Source organism: Pan troglodytes, chromosome 6 (genome assembly GCF_028858775.2).
Source record: "Pan troglodytes isolate AG18354 chromosome 6, NHGRI_mPanTro3-v2.0_pri, whole genome shotgun sequence".
Lineage (NCBI taxonomy): Eukaryota > Metazoa > Chordata > Mammalia > Primates > Hominidae > Pan > Pan troglodytes.
In genome coordinates this window covers 98,582,326-98,603,549 of record NC_072404.2, presented here as the reverse complement: position 1 = coordinate 98,603,549, position 21,224 = coordinate 98,582,326, and the positions used below count along the sequence as shown (strand labels likewise).

Genomic DNA, 21,224 nt, shown 5'->3' with positions numbered 1-21,224 from the left:
TTTCCTAGGATACTTACCAAATGGAACTGTTAGTAAGAAAAATTTAAATTTAAGCCTTTTCATAATAATCAAAAGTGGAACGCTGAAGAATTAAGACAATTTATACTCCATAAGCAATGTTTTCTCACACCTTGTCAACACCGGGTGGTATGATTCTTTTTTTCACGCTTGACATATTTACCTTTTAAAATCTCTTCAAATTTGTATTAGTTGATTACTAGTTATGCAAAACATGTGTTCACATTTTGTAATCCACTGACAATTTTTAGAATCTATCCCTTTCTCTTCCCTTCATTGTCATTGTTATAAAGACTCCTATTGTCTCTCTTGAACTCTTGAATGCCTATCTCATCACAGAGCCAAGCTCTCCTTCTTGTGTACCAACATGAACTGCTTTTAGGATTATTTTTCTAAATCACAAATCTAGTCATATCATTTGCTTGCTTAAAAGTCCTTGAAGATTAGCAATTTTCCACAAAGTCAAGTCTGAACATACTAGGGTGGCACACCTTGTCAACAATAATATGGGATCAAATATTTTCTTAAATTATAAAAATGTCATTTCATGACACCTTTTGTTCAATAATCATAAATAACTTGAGATTAGGCACCCCATATGTTTACCACAGTATTTACTCTGTTCACTTAAGAAATGATTAGTCAATGATAGGTCAATGTATTGACATAGGACAGAGTGAAATGGTCTACTCTAAAAACCAAGTTATTCAGCTACTTATTAATTTTAAAAAAATCTACTGAATGTTACTATGTGCCAGAAATTGCTCTAAGTTCTAGAGACACAGTGGCTAATAGAACCATGCCCTTCCCTTTATAAGGTTAATAGCTGGGAGTGGAGTATGAGGACAAAATTTAAAAAGTAATTTTTTTCTTTTTAAAGAATAATAAGCAGTTTTCTGCTGGTCTATCAACTCTTTCAAAAAACCAAATAAAACACAGAAAGCCCTGACTTGTAGTGTTTGTAGATATCCTATTATGGCTGATTTCAATCTACCAATAGTTAAACAACCAGCTCACAAAGTTATTGGATATTGAACAGCTGGCTCTGGCCATTACAAGGTACACCCCCACTGATAGTGGCAACAGGACATTAGAACTGGAAAACTGGTAACTGACTACTTAAGGTAAAAGAGAAATGTCCTACTGAAGAGGTGACATCTAAGCTGAGACACGAATGAAGAGAACGAGAACAATGAAGGTCAGATAGAAGAATTTTCCAGACAGAGGGAATAGTCAGCTGTAGCCAGTGTCATAAGGTAGAAGGAAACTACTTGATATATCTGGAAGTCAGAAGGAGCCAGAATGCAGAATTTTTAATATATTTTTCAGTAAGGAGAACCTTGAGAGCAAAAAGCCTCTTGGCTAAGATACAGACAATAATTTGGGAGAGTTAAATAGGAGCAGGAAGCTAAGATCACCTTTAGTTCTTTTGTCTTATACTTCTCTGCTAATAAAGGTTGCAACTACTGCTGGGTGATTCCAGGATACACACACACACACACACACACACACTCTCTCTCTCATACACATATACACACACACACACACACACACACTTTGCCAGAAATATTGGTTTACAGAATGCAAAATGGAACAGGAGAGAGTATTATTTTATGGTACTGAAGGTATTCATTCCAGGCACTCCAGTCTTTATTTCTTCAATGTTGCTGACCCTACCACTCATCTACACTTTGACATTTTGTTACCACTTTTAGAGGACTAATAACTTAAACATACTATATATCACTTGGGCAGTATTTGGGGAAAATATAAATCAAATTGCAGAAACAAAAAAAGGGAATTAGGTTAAATTCTTTTAGCAATTTTGGGGTATTTTCCTCTTAAGGTCAAGATGACAATGGTAATTCTGTTTTGATATGTTATCCAGAGCAAGTAGAGATGGGGTGGATCCAAAACAGTATATTAAACAATGAATCCGTTGGAGTTCAAATCCAGGGCTTGACAAGTGAACAGCTCCTTCTGGGTAAAAATAAATCCTATTGTGAAGCAAATGGAGATTAGAAGGATGAAGCGTCACATGTGGAGAGTTTCAAAGTGGATTTGTTTTTTATTATTAAAGATTTTTTTTATGGGTTAATTGTACAGGGATCTGGCTCATTTGTTTTTTCAAAATTGAGATGAGTCAGAATGTCCCTTGGGCAGGAGAGAGTTCTGCTGCATGTGAGGATGTGTATTATTCATTCCAGTAATACATTTGCAGCTAACAATCTTGAGAAAGGGATTATGACTTCTAGGTAGTCTCACAAGGAATTAGCTGTTATTGACATGTTACCTATATTAATAGTTACAGTTCTGTCTTTATCTAAGTGATTATAATTTGTATACACATTCAAACTGCATTAGGAATAATACTCAACATTTACACAGAATTTTAAGAAGTTCAAGGCAATAGCTAAGATATTGAGTTGTTTCCAAAGACGTGAGCTATATATAGAGTGGCTTGTCAAAGCTAGAAATTCATTATTTTTCCTCACTGAAGAAATTTAAAAAATCAGGTTTGTTATTGATGAGCTGCCTTTGTCTACAAATAATACTTAAGAAAATATCTTAATTTTTTTTTTGGAGACAGGTCTCACTGTGTTGCCCATACTGGAGTGCCATGAGGCAAAAATAAATAAATAAATAAATAAATAATCTTAATTTTTATTCAAATTATAGAAAAATATTTTTAAAGCGCCAATGGAATTCATTTAAATATATGTATCACATACTCTTTTACTTTATTTCTTGAAGTTGTGTGTTGACTTACTCATCTAGAATTACAATATAACCATGAAAATATAATCTTTGTGATAAAATAAACACATGATGCTGACAGAAGATAATAACAAATGCTTCAGAAATTACTTATTAAGCGGTGGGATCCTGAGTAATTATACATGAATGAAGGAAAAGCAGAGAAGAGTATTCAAAGATTATTTCGTTATCAGATCTAAGATGTTCTATTGATGAGTAATAGAATGGATTTCATGAGCGTTTGGATTTAATTCTAAGTGTACCAAAAAGAGCATATTTTTGGAAGGTCAACAGAAGAAGCCAGCTAGTTCATCTGAATCTACATGGAAAATAAAATTATGGCAACTGTTCACGTTACTCAGGCCAAAAAATAGCCAAATTTCCACCACTACCATTATAATCATCATCATAATCAAGAAGAGCTCTTAAACAAGAACCAAATGGACAAATTTAGCTTTGAAATTTGAAAAAATATATACTTTTGCATGATTTACTTCAGTGCAACTCAGCTTAATCCAAAATTGAGGTAATTTTCAAAATATTTTGGGCTAAAATAAATCTTTAAATGGAAATATTTCAATATTATCCAAGAAAGCAGTCTAACAAAGTTTATAGCAAATTTAATTATTCCAATGTTTTTTAAAGTGGGAAGCGTATACAAAAATTCTCAATAATATTAATAGATTTCAAGCAAAAGGTATTTTTAAAATTCTGTGTTAAATTAGTTTACCATGAAATCTCAGCTGTTTTAATATCCCATATAAGTTGTCAATTTCTGCATTAAATATGCAGAAGTATGTGTTGAAAAAGAGACACAAGAGGGCACTTCAGGGAGAGGGAAGATAATGATCCAAGATGAGCATGTGGGAAAACATAAGACATGTTTGAAGAAACTGTAAGGAAATTCTGGATTTGCAGAAGATAAATCTGGAAACGGAGTCAAGAGCCAGATTGTGGATTTGAATAGCATGATAAGTAGTTCAGACCCTTTCAAAAATCAGTCATCAAGCACTAAAGATTTCCTAGGAAAAGAGTGATCATATAAATGGGATAGTTTGAAAAGACTTATCTGGTCATAAGTGGATGGGTTGGTGTGGAACAGGAAAAATACTGGAGGTGGGGAGTCCAGTTTGAAGACCTGAGCAATAACTTAGAAGTGAGATTAATTATGATGGTGGAAATGAGAATGCAAAATGAAAAATGAGGACAAGATGCACTGCAAAAAGCAGAGGTAAATAGGATGCCGTTTCAAAGATTTCTAAAGTGATCCCCAAGAGAGTGATGATGGCCTTAAGCAGCCATAGTGAATCATTTGCTCCTTCATAGATTACGCTTTTTAACTGCCCCCATGCCTTGATAATAGGGTTTCTCCCATATAGGACCTATTATTCTTGAGTACACAGTTAGCTTCTATTCAGTCTTTAAGAAATCCAGCTCATTTATCTTCTCTTCTTTCTGGAATCAGTTTTGTGTGCACTCTTTTAAGTGTCCTACGTATAAAATTTTTACAACACTTAAATTAAGGTATCACAAGATCTACTGACTTGTCTTCTCCTCAGTTAGATTACCAGCTCCCTGAAGGTGGAAGCCAAATGTGTCGCTTGTTCACAATGGACACAGTAGCACACAGTAGAAACTGAATCATTGTTTAATGAAGGAGAATACCCAGGAAAGTTAGAATGACAGAAAGTCAATAAACAAATGAAACAAGCAAATAAATGAAAGATGGAAGTGTGCATATAGATAGAATAGAATAGAATACAATACAATAGAATAGAATACAATAGAATAGAATAGAATAGAAAAATTGAGGAAGGTTGTTTATCAACATGTTAGATAGCTAATAGAAATAAGATTGAAGAAAATGATAAAAAACAAATTGATTAGGCAGGATTCCAGAGTACACGGGATGCTGTGGCATGCAGACCTGATATGGAAGATTCACCCCAGGTAGTTCAATACTTCCTACAGTTCTCAAAAGATGCCTCATGCTCTTTGATTTTCTCACCTTAGCTTCTATTCCCACTGACAAGAATGCCATCTCACCTTGATCCTCTATTTTAACATCCATTTATACGTGTGTAAGGCACAAATCAAATTCCACTGTTGCATGAGACCTTTCCTGGTCTTTTATTTCTCCGAATCCCTGAATAAATTTTTCTTAATATTCAGCCTGAAAGCCACCTGCATAAAATCCCACAGGCGGTGGTGCTTATAAGAAGTTTCTCTTTACAGACATAATCTATCTAATATATGTAGCAGGGGTAAAAGAATTTGAATCATTTTATAAATACAAATAAAGATATTTGAGCAAATGATCATTGATGTCTACGAAATCATTAGTGAGAAAAAAGCCAGTGGAAACTTAATGATAAATGGATCAATAATCTGATAGTACCTCAACTCACTCATCAAACTTAAGATTATAAAAAGAGAGACAATCAGACATTATATGCCTCCTTATGGAAGGACACAAAATACCCTCTAATATATTCTTGCCATGAAAAAAATATGTCTGAATTTGGCCAAATCTCTATCCATAAAAACCAGTGAAAAGGAAACCAAGGAAAATGTTGAAAGATAACAGTGAGTAGAATTTTGCATAATCCCAAATGTGAAAAGGAACTGCAAAATGTACAATTTTAAAAGAGATGGAAAAACCTATAGATTAAAATATACCAAAATAAACTTCAAGACATGCCAACCAAAAGCGTGGATATTTAGGGATCCTAATTTCAATGAATTCAAATTTACAAATCATTTATAAGACCACTAAGGTAACAAGAGCACTAACTGGTATTTAAAAATTTACTGTTGATTTTTAGGTTAGATAATAATCAAAGCATCAATTTTAAAGCATGACCATATATCTTGAAATACTTTTAGATAAAATGATTTACCATCTGGCACTTGCTTCAAAATAACGTAACAATGGTGGAGGTGTGGTGAGTGGTGGTGGTATAAATCAAGCAAGATTGATTATCATTGAAGTTGGGTGATAGCCATTAGTTCACATTTATATACGTTTGAAATTTTTCATTTTCAATTCATTTTAAAATATAGATTGCTAGATCTTATCTCAGAATTGTTGAACTAGAATATCTGAGGAAGATTCTGGGAATCTGAACAATTAACATATTCTGAGGTCATTGTTATGCACACTAGGATTTGGGAATTACAATCATAAAACAATTTATCTCATTATCTTGCCCTTGTCAGAGAAACGAAGCCAACTATATACATATATCTTACGTTTAGGGATAAAAGCTGTGTCTTCGTCAGGCTGGCATTTCCCAAGGATATATATATATATATACACTTATATATATGTGTGTGTATACATATGTATATACATATATATGTATATACATATGTATATACATATATATGCACACATATATGTATATCCATATATATGCACACAAATATATACATATATACACACATATATACATATATACATATATATTTAGTATACACTCAATACAATGCTAGTGATGTCTGACAAAATATTTATTTTTGTTTAATCTGAATAAATATTTGAGATAGAGTATACAAGACTTACCCACACATTCCAACATGCCAGGTCCATTTGGTATCAGGAATGTGTACCTTGTTACAGCTGTTAGCAATAATCTTTGGCCACATGAAATTTTTTTTCTCAGTCGGTGGTATTTAACATTCCTAAATTGCCAGTATCGCCATACCTCAATCAGCAAGGATAATATCTAACCAGATGAGAACAATAGCCTCTTCCTTCACATTTGGAGAGTAGGTAATATAGGCAGCCATATGTAGTATATCCACACTAATAATATAGATGCCCATATGATCTTTCAAGTAAATAAACTGAAATGTTTTCACCTGTGATTACCCCTAGGCTTTTCCCTTTTGGATTTTTTGTTTGCCTGTTTTCAATGTTTCATTTATTAAATAACAACTTTGACTTTCTTAAGAGAGTATGCTTAGGAAAATGTAATCCTTTATTGAGAATTGCTTTCCCAAAGACCTAATATTTCCTATAACTTAGAATCCTTGAAAGATGTAGACTATAATAGATTCTGTAATAGATTCTGTCCTAATACTAGTCCAGGATTCTAAATCTGTCACTAACTAGTTAAGTAACTTTGAATAAGACATTATTTTTCCTGGGTCCTGGTTTCCCTACATACAGTTGTCCTTTGAACTGAATGAGTCCACTTACATGTGGATTTTCTTCGACCTCTGCCACCCCTGAGACAGCAAGACCAACTCCTCCTCTTTCTCTTCCTCCCCAGCCTACTCATCATGAAGACAACGAAGATGAAGACCTTTATGATGATCCACTTCCACTTAATGAATAGTAACAATATTTTCTATTCCTTATTTTCTTAATAACATTTTCTTTTCTCTGGCTTACTTTATTGTAATAATATAGTATATAATACATGTAACATATATAAAACATGCATTAATGGATTGTTTATGTTACAGTAAACTTCTTCCTGGTCAACAGTAGGCTATTAGTAAATTTCTGAGGGAATTAAAAATCATATGCAGATTTTTAACTGCAAAAGTTATATGCGGATTTTTGACTGACATTCCTAACCACTGTGTTGTTTAAGGGTTAACTGAATATAATTCTAAAATAAATATGTCAGTCTACTCTCAGATTATCTCTAAGTTTACCTCCAGCTTTATAGTAGTTCTAGGAAAAAATGACTTTGGATAACAATTAAACACAAAACACAACCTTTCCAGGGGGGAAAAAAGACATAAAGTGTTCTCACCTCACAGTCTTATATGGCAGTAAATAAGGTCAAATTCATACAGTTCTGTTCTGAAGGTATAAATACAGGAATATGAAGGACTTTTCCCACTTTGGCTTACCTGCTTATGAGCATGGTCATAAGAATTAATATGATTGTCAAACTCCTGGTGTTTGTGATACTGCTTGTCACATAATTCACAGTAAAAGTTTGCCTTTACATCTTCCAGGGCCTTTGCTGTGGACTTCTTTTCTGCAAAATCCTTTAAGAAAAAATACAAAAATGTTGGTTAGACTTCTCTCTAATAGCATAACCAGATCTCGTATTAATCAAGGTGGTATTTAACTTAAAGAAATATGACGGAGCACATTCTTTTCTGGGAATTCATGACACTGTGAAAATAACTTTTAGTTTAGCATCATCCCTAACTTATCAACTGACATATCATGATTTCTAAAGTAGCCCTGGCCTGGAGCTTGGTTTTTCCTCATCCTTCTTCTTGCCACCCATTTCTAGGTTGTGATTGTGCCTATTACCAAGCACATCACTGGCCATTCTTCTTTATATCCTTCATAGCCCTCTGTTTTTCTGATATTATCCCTTAAATTTTAGTGTCCTATGCAATTCTATCTTCAGCCAAATGATTTATCCATTTCATATGCTCTCCCATGGGTGTCCCCATTCACACTATAGATAGAGCCTGATGTATCCATTATGTTCAACATTGCCAAAGCCTCCTCCACAAGCATCAGTTCCTGCTGCACATTACCAATGGGTTTATGTCCATGTTCTTCAAAATATTCTCCTGAAAATTTGTAGTATGCTCCACTTAAAACAGTTTTGGCTACATAATTCTCCTGCTTAAAATCCTCTTTTGATTATAGAATCTCTTTGATTATAGAATAATAGTGGCAAATGTTTACTGAGTATAAACTATGCGCAAGGTGTATGAATTATCTCATCATTCCTCACAACAACCCTATGAGTAAGGTTCTATTTTCATCTGCATTATAGATGCATCAACCAGTGCTTAGAGAGATTACACACTCATGGGCTCCAAGTTAACAAGTGGAGAAGGAATTTGAATTCAAACAACCTATGCCTGGCTCCTTTGTTAGTAAACAGCTGTGATTTGCTATATTCCTTTAAAGCCAACCTTCTCAATATACCAGAAAAACTTCTTACCTTGCCTGTATCATATTTTATCAAACCCTGCTTCTATATTTTCCTCTTTAATTCTATTACCAGATATGTCACATAGCATTAAATTATCTGTTTTCATGTCTATTTATTCCACCAATTTTTTGAGGGAAGAAGCTATTTTATTCATTTTTGTTACACAATACTAAACAACATGTTGTCTAGCCCAGAATATGTGCTACTTAATATGCACTGCGTAAATTAATGGATAATCATGGTTTATATATTTATGCCTCATACCATTCTACAACTTCTGCTCTATTATCCCAATACCAAATAAAAGAGTGACTGGCACTTTGAGAATACCAAGTAAATATGTATAAAGAATGAATGAACAAACTAAAGAATGGATTTTATCTTTGTTTCTCCAAAACGACTACCCTCAATAGAAAGAAATCGGGTCATAAGTGTACATCATAGGCAAATAGCTGACCAGAAAAGAAAGTAAGCAGAAATAATTTACGCATATTTTCAGAATGGGGTGAAGTAATGGGACAATTAATTTAGACGTGCGTAACATAATGATTTAAGCCCAAATATAAGAGGGTAAAACACATGGCAAAAAGAAAGAAGGGAATGATACCATTAACTAACAGCACAACTAGACCAAGTATATGGATTGCCTATCTAAGAGAGTTAAAGTAAGAATTTGGTTACATTCTAGAATAATGGCGGATATAAAAAATTAGTGGACAGGCTGTAGCCAGTAATGAGAATGGAGACTGATTTCAAGGTCAAAACCCAGTTGTTGAAAGAACTAGGATAATTGCCAGCTGATACAATCACTATTGAGAAGTGAGACGGGAATACAGCATTGAGATGGTGCTAAATCCCTTGATTTAGTAGACTTAGAATCAAGGGAAACCATTATTTCTCCACTCTTTCTCACTAAGTTATTTCTCTTTTTTTGAGATGGAGTTTCCTCTGTCGTGCAGGCTGGAGTGCAATGGCGCGATCTCGGCTCACCGCGACCCACCTCTCCCGGAGTTCAAGCTATTCTCCTGTCTCAGCCCCTCCAGCAGCTGGGATTATAGGCGCGCGCCACCGCGCCCAGCTACATTTTTTTGTATTTTTAGTAGAGACGGGGTTTCACCATGTTAGCTAGGCTGGTCTCAAACTCCTCACCTCAGATGATCCACCTGCCGCGGCCTCCCAAAGCACTGGGATTATAGGCGTGAGCCACTACGCCTAGCCGGTATTTATTTATTTATTTTTCATGTCCTTTCTTAGTATAATCACAGGGACTGGATTGAAACTAGGGATTCCTTTGTTTTAATCATAGTTCTTATTTATTTATTTATTTTGAGACGGAGTCTCTCTCTGTTGCCCAGGCTGGAGTGCAGTGGCGTGATCTCGGCTGACTGTAAGCTCCACCTCCCGTTTTCACGCCATTCTCCTGCCTCAGCCTTCCGCAGTAGCTTGCACTACAGGAGCCCGCTGCCACGCCCGGCTAATTTTTTGTATTTTTAGTAGAGGCGGGATTTCACCGTGTTAGCCAGGATGGTCTTGATCTCCCGACCTCGTGATGCGCCCGCCTCGGCTTCCCAAAGTGCTAGGATTACAGGCGTGAGCCACTGCTCCCGCCCTAATCATAGTTCTTCTTTCTTCCTTACGACAGCAGCCTTAGAAAACTGACAATGTTCTTAGACATTGGTCAACACTGCCTTAGTGCTCAAAAATACCTTAGCCTCATGAGCTGGAGTAGGGGAACAACTGAAAATTCAGGATAGATTTGAGGCTAAAAATATATTTTTATATTCTTTCAGATTATGTAGGAGATTTTATGACAGTAGTTTAATGGTCAAGAGTGAATGTTTACCTTCATCTAAACATTCTATATTTCTAAAACGTTCTTTAAGTATCATATTGATGATTTTTAATTCAAAATTTTACAATTTTAAGACAGCTTCACCAAAATTTAAGTTTAATACCATCTTTTTCTGAACACTTATATTTTACAAGGTCGTTAGACTAAACTACATATCACATTTCTTGCTTCATTATTCTTGCCAGGAAATTATGCAGATATTCTTATCTTTCTTACCTCTAAGGTGCTAATGACAATCTCCAGGGCATATTCTGGCCTCTTTATTAAGAGAGAAAGAGTGAACAGGTGGAGTATAAATTCCACCACAAAACATACAAACATAGACTGAATTATAAGGATAGAAATCTCTATTATTTTTCAAAAGAGGCAACTGATATTTAGTAATTTCATGTTTTGTATAAAATCTAATGGCTAGGTAATGGTAAAGGGGGGCATGCTTTTCACTGTCTCCATGCTACCTCATCCATCCAACGATCTATCCACACATGTAACCATCCATTCATTCAACTGTTTATTAAGTATTCATATATTCAAGAATCTCTTATTTAGCAACTTCTAAATGTCAATTTCTTACTGGGTCTTACACTCATTAGTTTACAGTTTAATGGGAAAGAATTACATGTAAAGAGGTAAAAACTATAAGTTGTGATAGAGTGATAATCACAAATTGCTATTAAGGGTTACCTAGATCAGACTACTTAAGAATAATTAGAAGTTAATGTCTCTCTCACATAGCATTATATACACATTATTAGCACACACTATTTCTTGGCTTTTTGTTGAATGACAGGATACTTTTACTGAAAAAATAGGCCTGAAGGTAAATAAGATGATTTACTCTCTGAAATAATTACACAATCTTTAAATATATTTAGAGATGAAGTGTCATATATGAAAGGAGTAAAAAATGATGACCTATTCTCAGTATCAGTAAAGTTTTAAAATAAAGAAAGAATTATAGATACAAGATTTGATATATAATTAATTCATTCATTTGCCAGTTATTTAAATTTCCCTTCTTACAGTTTGCCTAGAGGAAGAGGTTTTGAAAGCTTATCTGACAGAAAAAAAATGTATGACATAAAAGAAAGCTTGTTAATCACTCTCAATGATTCATTAAAGGTTGAAAATAAATTACAAATTGAATATTGAATATGACAGTTATCTTAACAAGAGTCATTTTTAAAACATTCGGTAATGCCAATGGGCATTTTTTGTTGTCATTCAGTATGAATTCTGTAGTAATTAATTACTTTTTATAATTAATGTTTTGGGTGCAAGGAGAGAATATGTACTTTTTCACACCAAAAATTTTACATTAATGCATAAAACAGGTATGTTTTTTAAAGTGGCTAGTGTTCTGACTAGAGTAATGCACTTAGAAATATGAATGTTTGCTATCAAATTGTTATTATTATTGTAATTATTATTACACATTAACTCCTCATGAACTACACTGTAAACTAGAAATGTGCCAAGCACTTCACACTTGTTCACTCACTTAATCTTCACAATAACCCTATGAAGTATGTTCTATTATTATCTCATTTAAAGATATGGAAAATAAGGCACAAACATGTTTAGAAATTCATTCACTGGATTAAAGCTCAGATCTGCCTGACTTCAGAGGCATGATTCACCATACTCAAGGCTGTTCCAATTACTAAGCATTTATCCAGATGCCATATAAGTCCAGGCTGTCTCCGCTAACTCATTTGTGGGTTTGGGATGATATGGAGCAGTTAACTCCCAGGAAGAGTGAGAGAACTAATTATAATTTTAAAAATGTATAATGCTCTTGAAGCTGAGAGATGGGTACTAGGAAAATGCAAGGTAGTAGTCTTGTTGCATTGGTTGTGAATATGTGCTCTGATTATGAAAAAGAAAGGGAAGAAATCAATTGCTGTTCTTCATAGCTCCTTATGGGTAATACCAGCACAGAGCTGTGAGAATTGAATTCATATTCTTTGCATGAAAGCCCACATTTGACCCTTCACTGTTATGTGTAAGAGATTGCTTTAAGAATTTTAATATTCTCTAACTCGTTCTATTATATTAGCCCCAAATGAAATCCTACTTCAAAGAGAGTGAATTTTCCCCTCTTCCAATCAAGTGGCTGCTGCTGAGTCAGAATACTCTTTTGGCATCCATCATCTTTCTGCATCTCTGTAACAGCTTGGATAACAGAAAACTTGCTTTGGAGGTTTCATTCACTTATTTATTCTGTTTTTATAATAGAAAAAAAAAATCTTTGTCTTTGAGACCTGACTAGCTTGAATGTCAGCCTCTGTCTTACAGAAGTTCAAACTCTACAGGTTTCAGTTATCTCAGAATAGATTAAGGGAGATAATAATAAGTAGCTTACAAGATTGTTGTGAAGAAAAAATTGGTTAATTTTTAGGGAAGTACTAAGTATACCACATGGCAAATATAGGTGATGGGGCTCAGAATATGCCACCCCAAAATATGACTGCAGGAAACCTAACTATGCCACTCCAGTACGCCTCCTTAGCATAAGGATAATTGTGAACTAGTTATTTTAAGAAATTATAGACACAGGAGAAGCTTTGAAAAGTTACCTACCCTTTTCTAGATAAATTTACACCTATAAAGGAAATCTTTATTTGTAAAGGTGTCTCCTAAGACACCTAAGACAACCTAAGAGAAGGCTAGCTCTAAATTACTAGAGACTCTTAATCAATGGAAAAGGCATAGACTTAAATCTGCATAACAAACACTTTCCTGTTTTGTAGTAGCACTTTTCATGGGTCTTAACCTGACCTTTCACTGCGTACTTACCTTACCTTTCACTGCGTACTTCTTTGTTTTGGAGAATGATGATATTTAAGCCTGAAGTCTAATACAATTCTTTGAAATTTAGTCTAGAAGTTTATTTATTTCTCCAGGTTATCTCCCATGTGCACAAGAGGTATACATGTTATCAAACTTCTGTTTCTTATCTTGTTAATTTGTCTTTTGTTACAGGAAGTCACAGCAAAACGCTTGAGAAGAAGAAAATTATTTTTCTTCCCCTATATAGGTACTCAATGTTTGGACGTTCTGCAGTCTGTTTGTGTGTGTGTGTGTGTGTGTGTATCACTGAATGCATGTGACAGTATAAAATTATTTTTCACAAAATACTATTTTCCCCTGAGTCTACAAAGCAAATTCCTGATGGAAATTTGGGCAGGTGAGAGGAATTTTTATCACCTTTAGTCCACTATCTCATACAAAGCTAGCAAATTTACAAAGAGAATAAAATACCTAGGAATACAGCTAACAAGGGAAGTGAGAGACCTCTTCAAGGAGGACTACAAACCATTGGTCAAGTAACTCAGAGAGGACACAAACAAATGGAAAAACATTCCATGCTCATGGATAGGAAAAATCAATATCATGAAAATGGCCATACTGCTCAAAGTAATTTACAAATTCAGTGCTGTTCCCATTAAACTACCATGGACATTCTTCACAGAATTAGAAGAAACTATTGTAAAATTCATATAGATTCAAAAAAGAGCTTGTGTAGCAATGACAATCCTAAGCTAAAAGAACCAAGCTGGAGTCATCATGCTACTGGACTTCAAATTATACTACAAGGCTACAGTAACCAAAACAGTATGGTACTGGTATAAAAATAGGCACATAGACCCATGGAACAGAATGGAGAACTCAGAAATAAGACCACAAATCTACAACCATCTGATCTTCAATGAACCTGACAAAAACAAGTAATCGGGAAAGGACTGGGAGAACTGGCCAGCCATATGCAGAAAATTGAAACTGGACCCCTTCCTTTCACCTTATACAAAAATTAACTCAATATGGATTAAGGACTTATATATAAAACCCAAAACAACAAAAATCCTAGAAGAAAATCTAGGCAATAGCATTCAAGACACAGGCACAGGCAAAGATTTCATGATGAAATTGCCAAAAACAATTGCAACAAAAGCAAAAATTGACAAATGGGATCTAATCAGAGAGCTTCTTCACAGCAAACAAACAAACAACAACAACAACAACAAAAAACCCACTATCATCAGAGCAAACAGGCAGCCTAAAGAGTGGGAGAAAATTTTTGCAATCTATCCATCTGACAAAAGTCTAATATCCAGAATCTACAAATAACTTAAACGAATTAACAAGAAAAAAACAAACAACCCTATTAAAAAGTGGGCAAAGGGCATGAACAGACACTTCTCAAAAGAAGACATTCATGTGGCCAATAAACATATGAATGAAAGCTCAACATCACTGATCATTAGAGAAATGCAAGTCAAAACCACAATGAAATACCATCTCTCACCAGTCAGAATGGAGATGCTTAAAAAGTCAAGAAACAACAGTTGCTGGCAAGGTTGCAGAGAAATAGGAATACTTTTACACTGTTGGTGGGAATGTAAATTAGCAACCATTGTCGAAAACGGTGTAGTAATTCATCAAAGATCTAGAACTAGAAATACCATTTGATCCAGCAATCCCATTACTGCATATATACCCAAAGGAATATAAGTCATTCTATTACAGAAATACATGCATACTATGTTCATTGCAGCACTATTCACAATCGCAAAGATGTGGAATCAACTCAAATGCCCATCAGTGATAGACTGGATAAAGAAAATGTGGTACATAGACACCATGGAATACTATGCAGCCATGAAAATGAATGAGATCATGTCCTTTGCAGGGACATGGATGGAGTGGAAGCCATTATCCTCAGCAAACTAATGCAGGAACAGAAAACCAAATGTCACATGTTCTTACTTATAAGTGGGAGCTGAATTATGAGAACACATGGACACAGGGAGGAGAGCAACACATACTGGGGCTTCTCCAGGGGTTGGGTGGGGGATGGGAGTGCATTAGGATAAACAGCTGATGTATGCTGGGCTTAATACCTAGGTGATGGGTTAATAGGTGCAGCAAACCACCATGGCACACGTTTACCTATGTAACAAACCTGCACATCCTGCGCATGTACCCAGGAACGTAAAATAAAAATAAAAATAAAGCTAGCAAATTTAATATTCTTTGCATAATTAGGGTTTTCAGGAGTTTTTAATCTCTGTTTTTTTTACTTTTACCTATTTAAGAATTCCAAACATAGTCAAGAGAGCATAATATGTACTTAATTAACATTAATATTACTAATGTTGATTTCTCCAAAGTTATGATTGATTTCTTTCTTTCTTTCTTTTTTTTTTTTTTTTGATATGAAGTCTCACTCTCACCCAGGCTGGGGTGCAGTGGCGTGATCTCAGCTCACTGCAACCTCTGCTTCCCGGTTCAAGCGATTCTCCTGCCTCAGCCTCCTGAGTAGCTGGGACTACAGGTGCATGCCACCATGCTCAGCTAATTTTTGTATTTTTAGTAGAGATGGGGTTTCACCATGTTGACCAGGCTGTTCTAGAACTCCTGACCTCAGGTGATCCACCTGCCTCAGCCTCCCAAAGTGTTGAGATTACAGGTGTGAGCCACCGTTCTGGGCTGATTGACTTCTTTTGTAAAAAGGATAGTCTTTGCATTCCACAACATCTAACATGGTACTTATTACTTAGAAAAACTCAGTAACTATTTATTGAAAAGTGAAATTAATAATAATAATAAAAAGGCAGAGAATGCTTTTCTCTTAACACATAGACAGTATGGCCTACCCTGGCAACACAATTCATATCACGGAGAATTAGACTGTTGGAATAATGTTAGAGTAGGTAGGTAAGTATAATTCCAAACACATGGTAGTTTTAGACTTTTAGAACAATCTTTTTTATGTAGATTCTGAGATCTATGTTGCATATTGAAGAGTTTTCCTAAAGTAATGGAGAGTGGCAATTGCACACAAAGCCATAATCAGAACTGCAGATTCTTGTTTTCCAATGCTGTTCCCATTTTACCATAATCAATTGTTTTTCTTATAGTTCAGTGTGAACCAACTATCCATTAGCCAGACTTGGAATGAGACATGAACAAAATTTGACTTTTCCATCAATGCCCAGGTAAGGTGTGATGTCAGCCACTAACTAGTTTTGAAAGGGATTTTTTTCTCCTCTTATTAATGATTCATCAAAGATGCCCACATTAAAAGATAAATAAAAGCACATTAAACATGTGAAATTGTCTCTCGGTGGTGTTCCCTAGGGACAACTCAGCATTGTTTCTAATTTGGAAAGAATGACAAATTTCTGACTTACAGGCAGGATGCCAGACTGTTGACTACATTTCTGTACATGAAGAAACAACTAAATATTTAAAGTTTGCTTAAATAATTGCCTATTTTGGAGATGTTTCTTAATTGACTGCAATTGAACAGGGATTATTATTATTATTATTATTTTATTTTTTTGAGAAAGAGTCTCACTCTGTCGCCCAGGCTGGAGTGCAGTGGCGCGATCTCAGCTCACTGCAAGCTCCGCCTCCCAGGTTCAAGTGATTCTCCTGCCTCAGCCTCCCAAATAGCTGGTACTACACAGGCCTGCCAGCTCGCCCGGCTAATTTTTTGTATTTTCAGTAGAGACGGGGTTTCACCGTGTTAGCCAGGATGGTCTCGATCTCCTGACCTTGTGATCCACCCACCTCGGCCTCTCAAAGTGCTGGGATTACAGGCGTGAGCCACCGTGCCCTGTCTAAACAAGGATTATTTTTTAGGAACACATGCATTTCCGTTAGGACCACAGTTATCAACGTTGGCCACCACCAATTTCATCTTCCTCAGCATGAATTAATATACAGTTCCTCCACCAGAAAAACACGTTAGAAAGGAAATAAGGAAGTGCAGGTGAATCCAAAGATAATCACAATAGCAGCTACTGCTTTATTGCTGAATCGCTTAATCATGCTTATCTGTCTAATGGAAGGAAAAAGAGGGAAGATATAATTTCCAGATTTCTTAATGATCAGATACAGATGCTACATTGCACAAGTTTATAAAGGCTGTAGATTGTTTTGCAGAGTTGCTTAACAACCAATAAAACAGGGCTAGGCGTGGTGGCTCACGCCTGTAATCCCAGCACTCTGGGAGGCCAAGGTGGGTGGATCACGAGGTCAGGAGATTGAGACCATCCTGGCTAACATGGTGAAACACCGTCTCTATTAAAAATACAAAAAAATTAGCCAGGCGTGGTGGCTGGCGCCTGTAGTCCCAGCTACTCGGGAGGCTGAGGCAGGAGAATGGCATGAACCTGGGAGGCAGAGCTTGCAGTGAGCCGAGATTGTGCCACCGCACTCCAGCCTGGACGACAGAGAGAGACTCTGTCTCAAAAAAAAAAAAAACCAATAAAACAGTAAATATAACACACATAAACCAATGAACTTTTGCTGACACAACGCAGTATTAGCCCACCAAAATGGAAAGACTATCAGTTTCTCTAATACAGAACATTTCAGCGCTCACCAGTAAAATCAGACAATATCCTTGAGTGAGGAAGGAAAAAGAGTGACTAAAAAATATGCATATTAAGCCTGGGTCCGGAAAACGCTTGAAGCAATTAAATTACAGTGAATTCTTGACCTAGAGTTTATGTTTACCAAATGTCTATTAAAGAATACATGAATTAATAAATGTAGTGACTGAAAGAACGAATACATTTGACTGATTGATTGATTTTTATCCAGTTATTTAATGTGCTAAAGGGGAGAGAATTGGAATTCCTGAAATACATATGGTAATATAAAAACTCACATAACTATAAAACACAAAGACTGAGTCTTAATGTAAACTGTAGATTTTGCTAATAATAATGTATAAATATGGGTTCATCAACTACAATATACTAACTGATATTGTTTGGCTCTATGTCCCCACCCAAATCTCACCTTGAATTGTAATAATCCCCATGTATCATGGGAGGGACTCAGTGGGAAGTAATCAAATCATTGGGGGTGGGTTTTTCCTGTGCTGTTCTCATGATAGTGAATAAGTCTCATGAGATCTGATGGTTTTATAAAAGGGAGTTCCCCTGAACATGGCCTCTTGCCTGCAGGCATGTAAGATGTGACCTTGCTCCTCATCAACCTCCTGTCATGTTTGTGAGGCCTCCCCAGCCATGTGGAACTGTGAGTCAATTAAACCGCTTTCCTTTGTAAATTACCCAGTCTTAGGTATGTCTTTATTAGCAGCATGATAGCAGACTAATACAGTAAATTGGTACTAGTAGAGTGGGGTGCTGCAGTAAAGATACCCAAAAATGTGGAGGCCACTTTGGAACTGGGTAACAGGCAGAAGTTCAAATAATTTGGAGGGCTCAGAAGAAAACAGGAAAATGTGGGAAAGTTTGGAACTTTCTAGAGACTTGTTGAATGGCTTTGACCAAAATGCTGATAGCAACATGGACAATAAAGCCCAGGCTGAGGGTCTCAGATGGAGATGAGGAACTCGTTGGGAACTGGAGCAATGGTGACTCTTGTTATGTTTTAGCAAAGAGACTGGCAGCACTTTGCTCCTGCCATAGGGGTTTGTGAAACTTTGAACTTGAGAGAGATGATTTAGGGCATCTGGCAGAAGAAATTTCTAAGCAGCAACCCACTCAAAAGCTGACTTGGGTGCTGTTAAAAGTATTCATTTTTGTGGGTTTGTTTGTTTTTTGTTTTGTTTTTTGAGATGGAATTTTGTTCTTGTGACCCAGGCTGGAGTGCAATGGCGTGATCTCAGCTCACTGCAACTTCCACCTCCTGGGTTCAAGCAATTCTCCTGCCTCAGCCTCCTGAGTAGCTAGGATCACAGGCACCAGCCACCATGCCTGACTAATTTTTGTATTTTTAGTAAAGACAGGGTTTCACCACATTGGCCAGGCTGGTCTCAAACTCCTGACCTCAGGTGATCCACTCTCCTCGGCCTCCCAAAGCGTTGGGATTACAGGCATGAGCCACCGTGCCTGGCCAGCATTCAGTTTTATGTATTCACAAATACATAGTTTGGAAATGGAGCTTATGTTTACAAGGGAAGCAAAGCATAAAAGTTCAGAAAATTTGCAGCCTGATAATTCAATAGAAAAGAAAACCCCATTTTCTGGGAAGAAATTCAAGCTGGCTGCAGAAATTTGCATAAGTAATGAGATGCAAAATGTTAATCGCCAAGCCGATGTGAAAAACCTCTCCAGGGCATGTCAGATACCTTCATGGCAGCCCCTCTCATGATAGGCCCAAAGACCTAGGAGGGAAAAATGGTTTTATGGGCCAGGCCCAAGCCCCTCTTCCAGTGTGCAGTCTTGGGACTTGGTGTCTTGTGTCCCAGCTGCTCCAGCCATGGCTAAAAGTGGACAAAGTACAGCTCAGGTCATGGCTTTAGAGGGTGTAAGCCCCAAGCCTTGGCAGCTTCCACGTGGTATTAAGCCTGCAGATGCACAGAAGTCAAGAATTGAGATTTGGGAAGCTCCGCCTAGATTTCAGAGGATGTATGGAAATGCCTGTATGTCCAGGTAGAAGTTTGCTGCAGGGGTGGGGCCTTGTGGGAACCTCTGCTAGGGCAATGAAGAAGGGAAATGTGGCATTTTAGCCCCCCACACAGAATCCCCACTGGGAAACTGCCTAGTGGAGCTGTGAGAAGAGGGCCACCATCCTCCAGATCCCAGAATAGTAGATCCACCAACAGCTTGCACTGTGTGCCTGGAAAAGCTGCAGACACTCAATGTCTGCCCATGAAAACAGCCAGAAGGGGGAATGTACCCTGCAAAGTCACAGGGGAGGAGCTGCCCAAGATCATGGGAACCCACCTTTGGCATCACTGTGACCTGGATGTGAGACATGAGGTCAAAGGAGATCATTTTGGAGCTTTAAGATTTGACTGCCCCACTGGATTTTGGACTTGCATGGGGCCTAAACCCCCTTTGTTTTCTCCAATTTCTCCCATTTGGAATGAATGTATTTAACCATTGCCTGTACCCCCTTTGTATCTAGGAAGTAACTAAGTTGCTTTTGATTTTACAGGATCATAGGTGAAAGGGATTTGCCTTTTCTCAGATGAGACTTTGGATTTGAACTTTTGGGTTAATGCTGGAATGAGTTAAGACTTTGAAGGGCAGTGGAAGGCATACTTGGTTTTGAAATGTGAGGACATAAGATTTGGGAGGAACCAGGGGCAGAATGATATAGTTTGGCTCTGTGTCCCCACCCAAATCTCACCTTGAATTATAATAATCCCCGTGTGTCATTGGAGGGACCTGGTGGGAGGTGATTGAATCATGGAGGGTGGGTTTTTCCTGTGCTGTTCTCGTGATAGTGAATATACATTATGAGATCAGATGGTTTTAATAAATGGGAGTTCTCCTGCACATGCGCTCTTGCCTGCTGCCATGTAAGACATGACCTTGCTCCTCATTCGCCTTTCGTCATGATTGTGAGGTCTCCCCAGGCATGTGGACCTGTGAGTCAATTAAGCCTCTTTCCTTTATAAATTATCCAGTCTTGGGTATGTCTTTGTTAGCAGCATAAGAATAGTCTAATACACTAACTCACCTCACAATGCAAAATAAGAGAAACTATTTAGGATTGGGCAGAGTGTATAGGAACTATGTGTACTTGCTTTTTCTAATTAGCAGACTATATTTTTAGAACAGTGTTCTAAAAATAAAAGTATTCAACAAAGTCACATTTTAATAGTCCTACCTTCATTGAACTCAGAAAACAATGTATGGTATAGGAATAATCGAATCCATGCCACATGATGCCTACAG

At 36.6% G+C, this 21,224-nt stretch overlaps 1 protein-coding gene across 2 annotated transcripts in view; it reads right to left on the bottom strand.

Annotated features, from left to right (window-relative positions):
• Positions 1-21,224, bottom strand: part of ZNF804B (zinc finger protein 804B) — a 581,991-nt gene that overhangs the window by 113,523 nt on the left and 447,244 nt on the right. For both annotated transcript variants that reach the window (XM_527811.8, XM_054655927.2), the window contains exon 2: positions 7,645-7,785. In XM_527811.8, coding sequence (XP_527811.4) covers positions 7,645-7,785 — 141 coding nt within the window. The remainder of the gene's footprint in view (positions 1-7,644; positions 7,786-21,224) is intronic.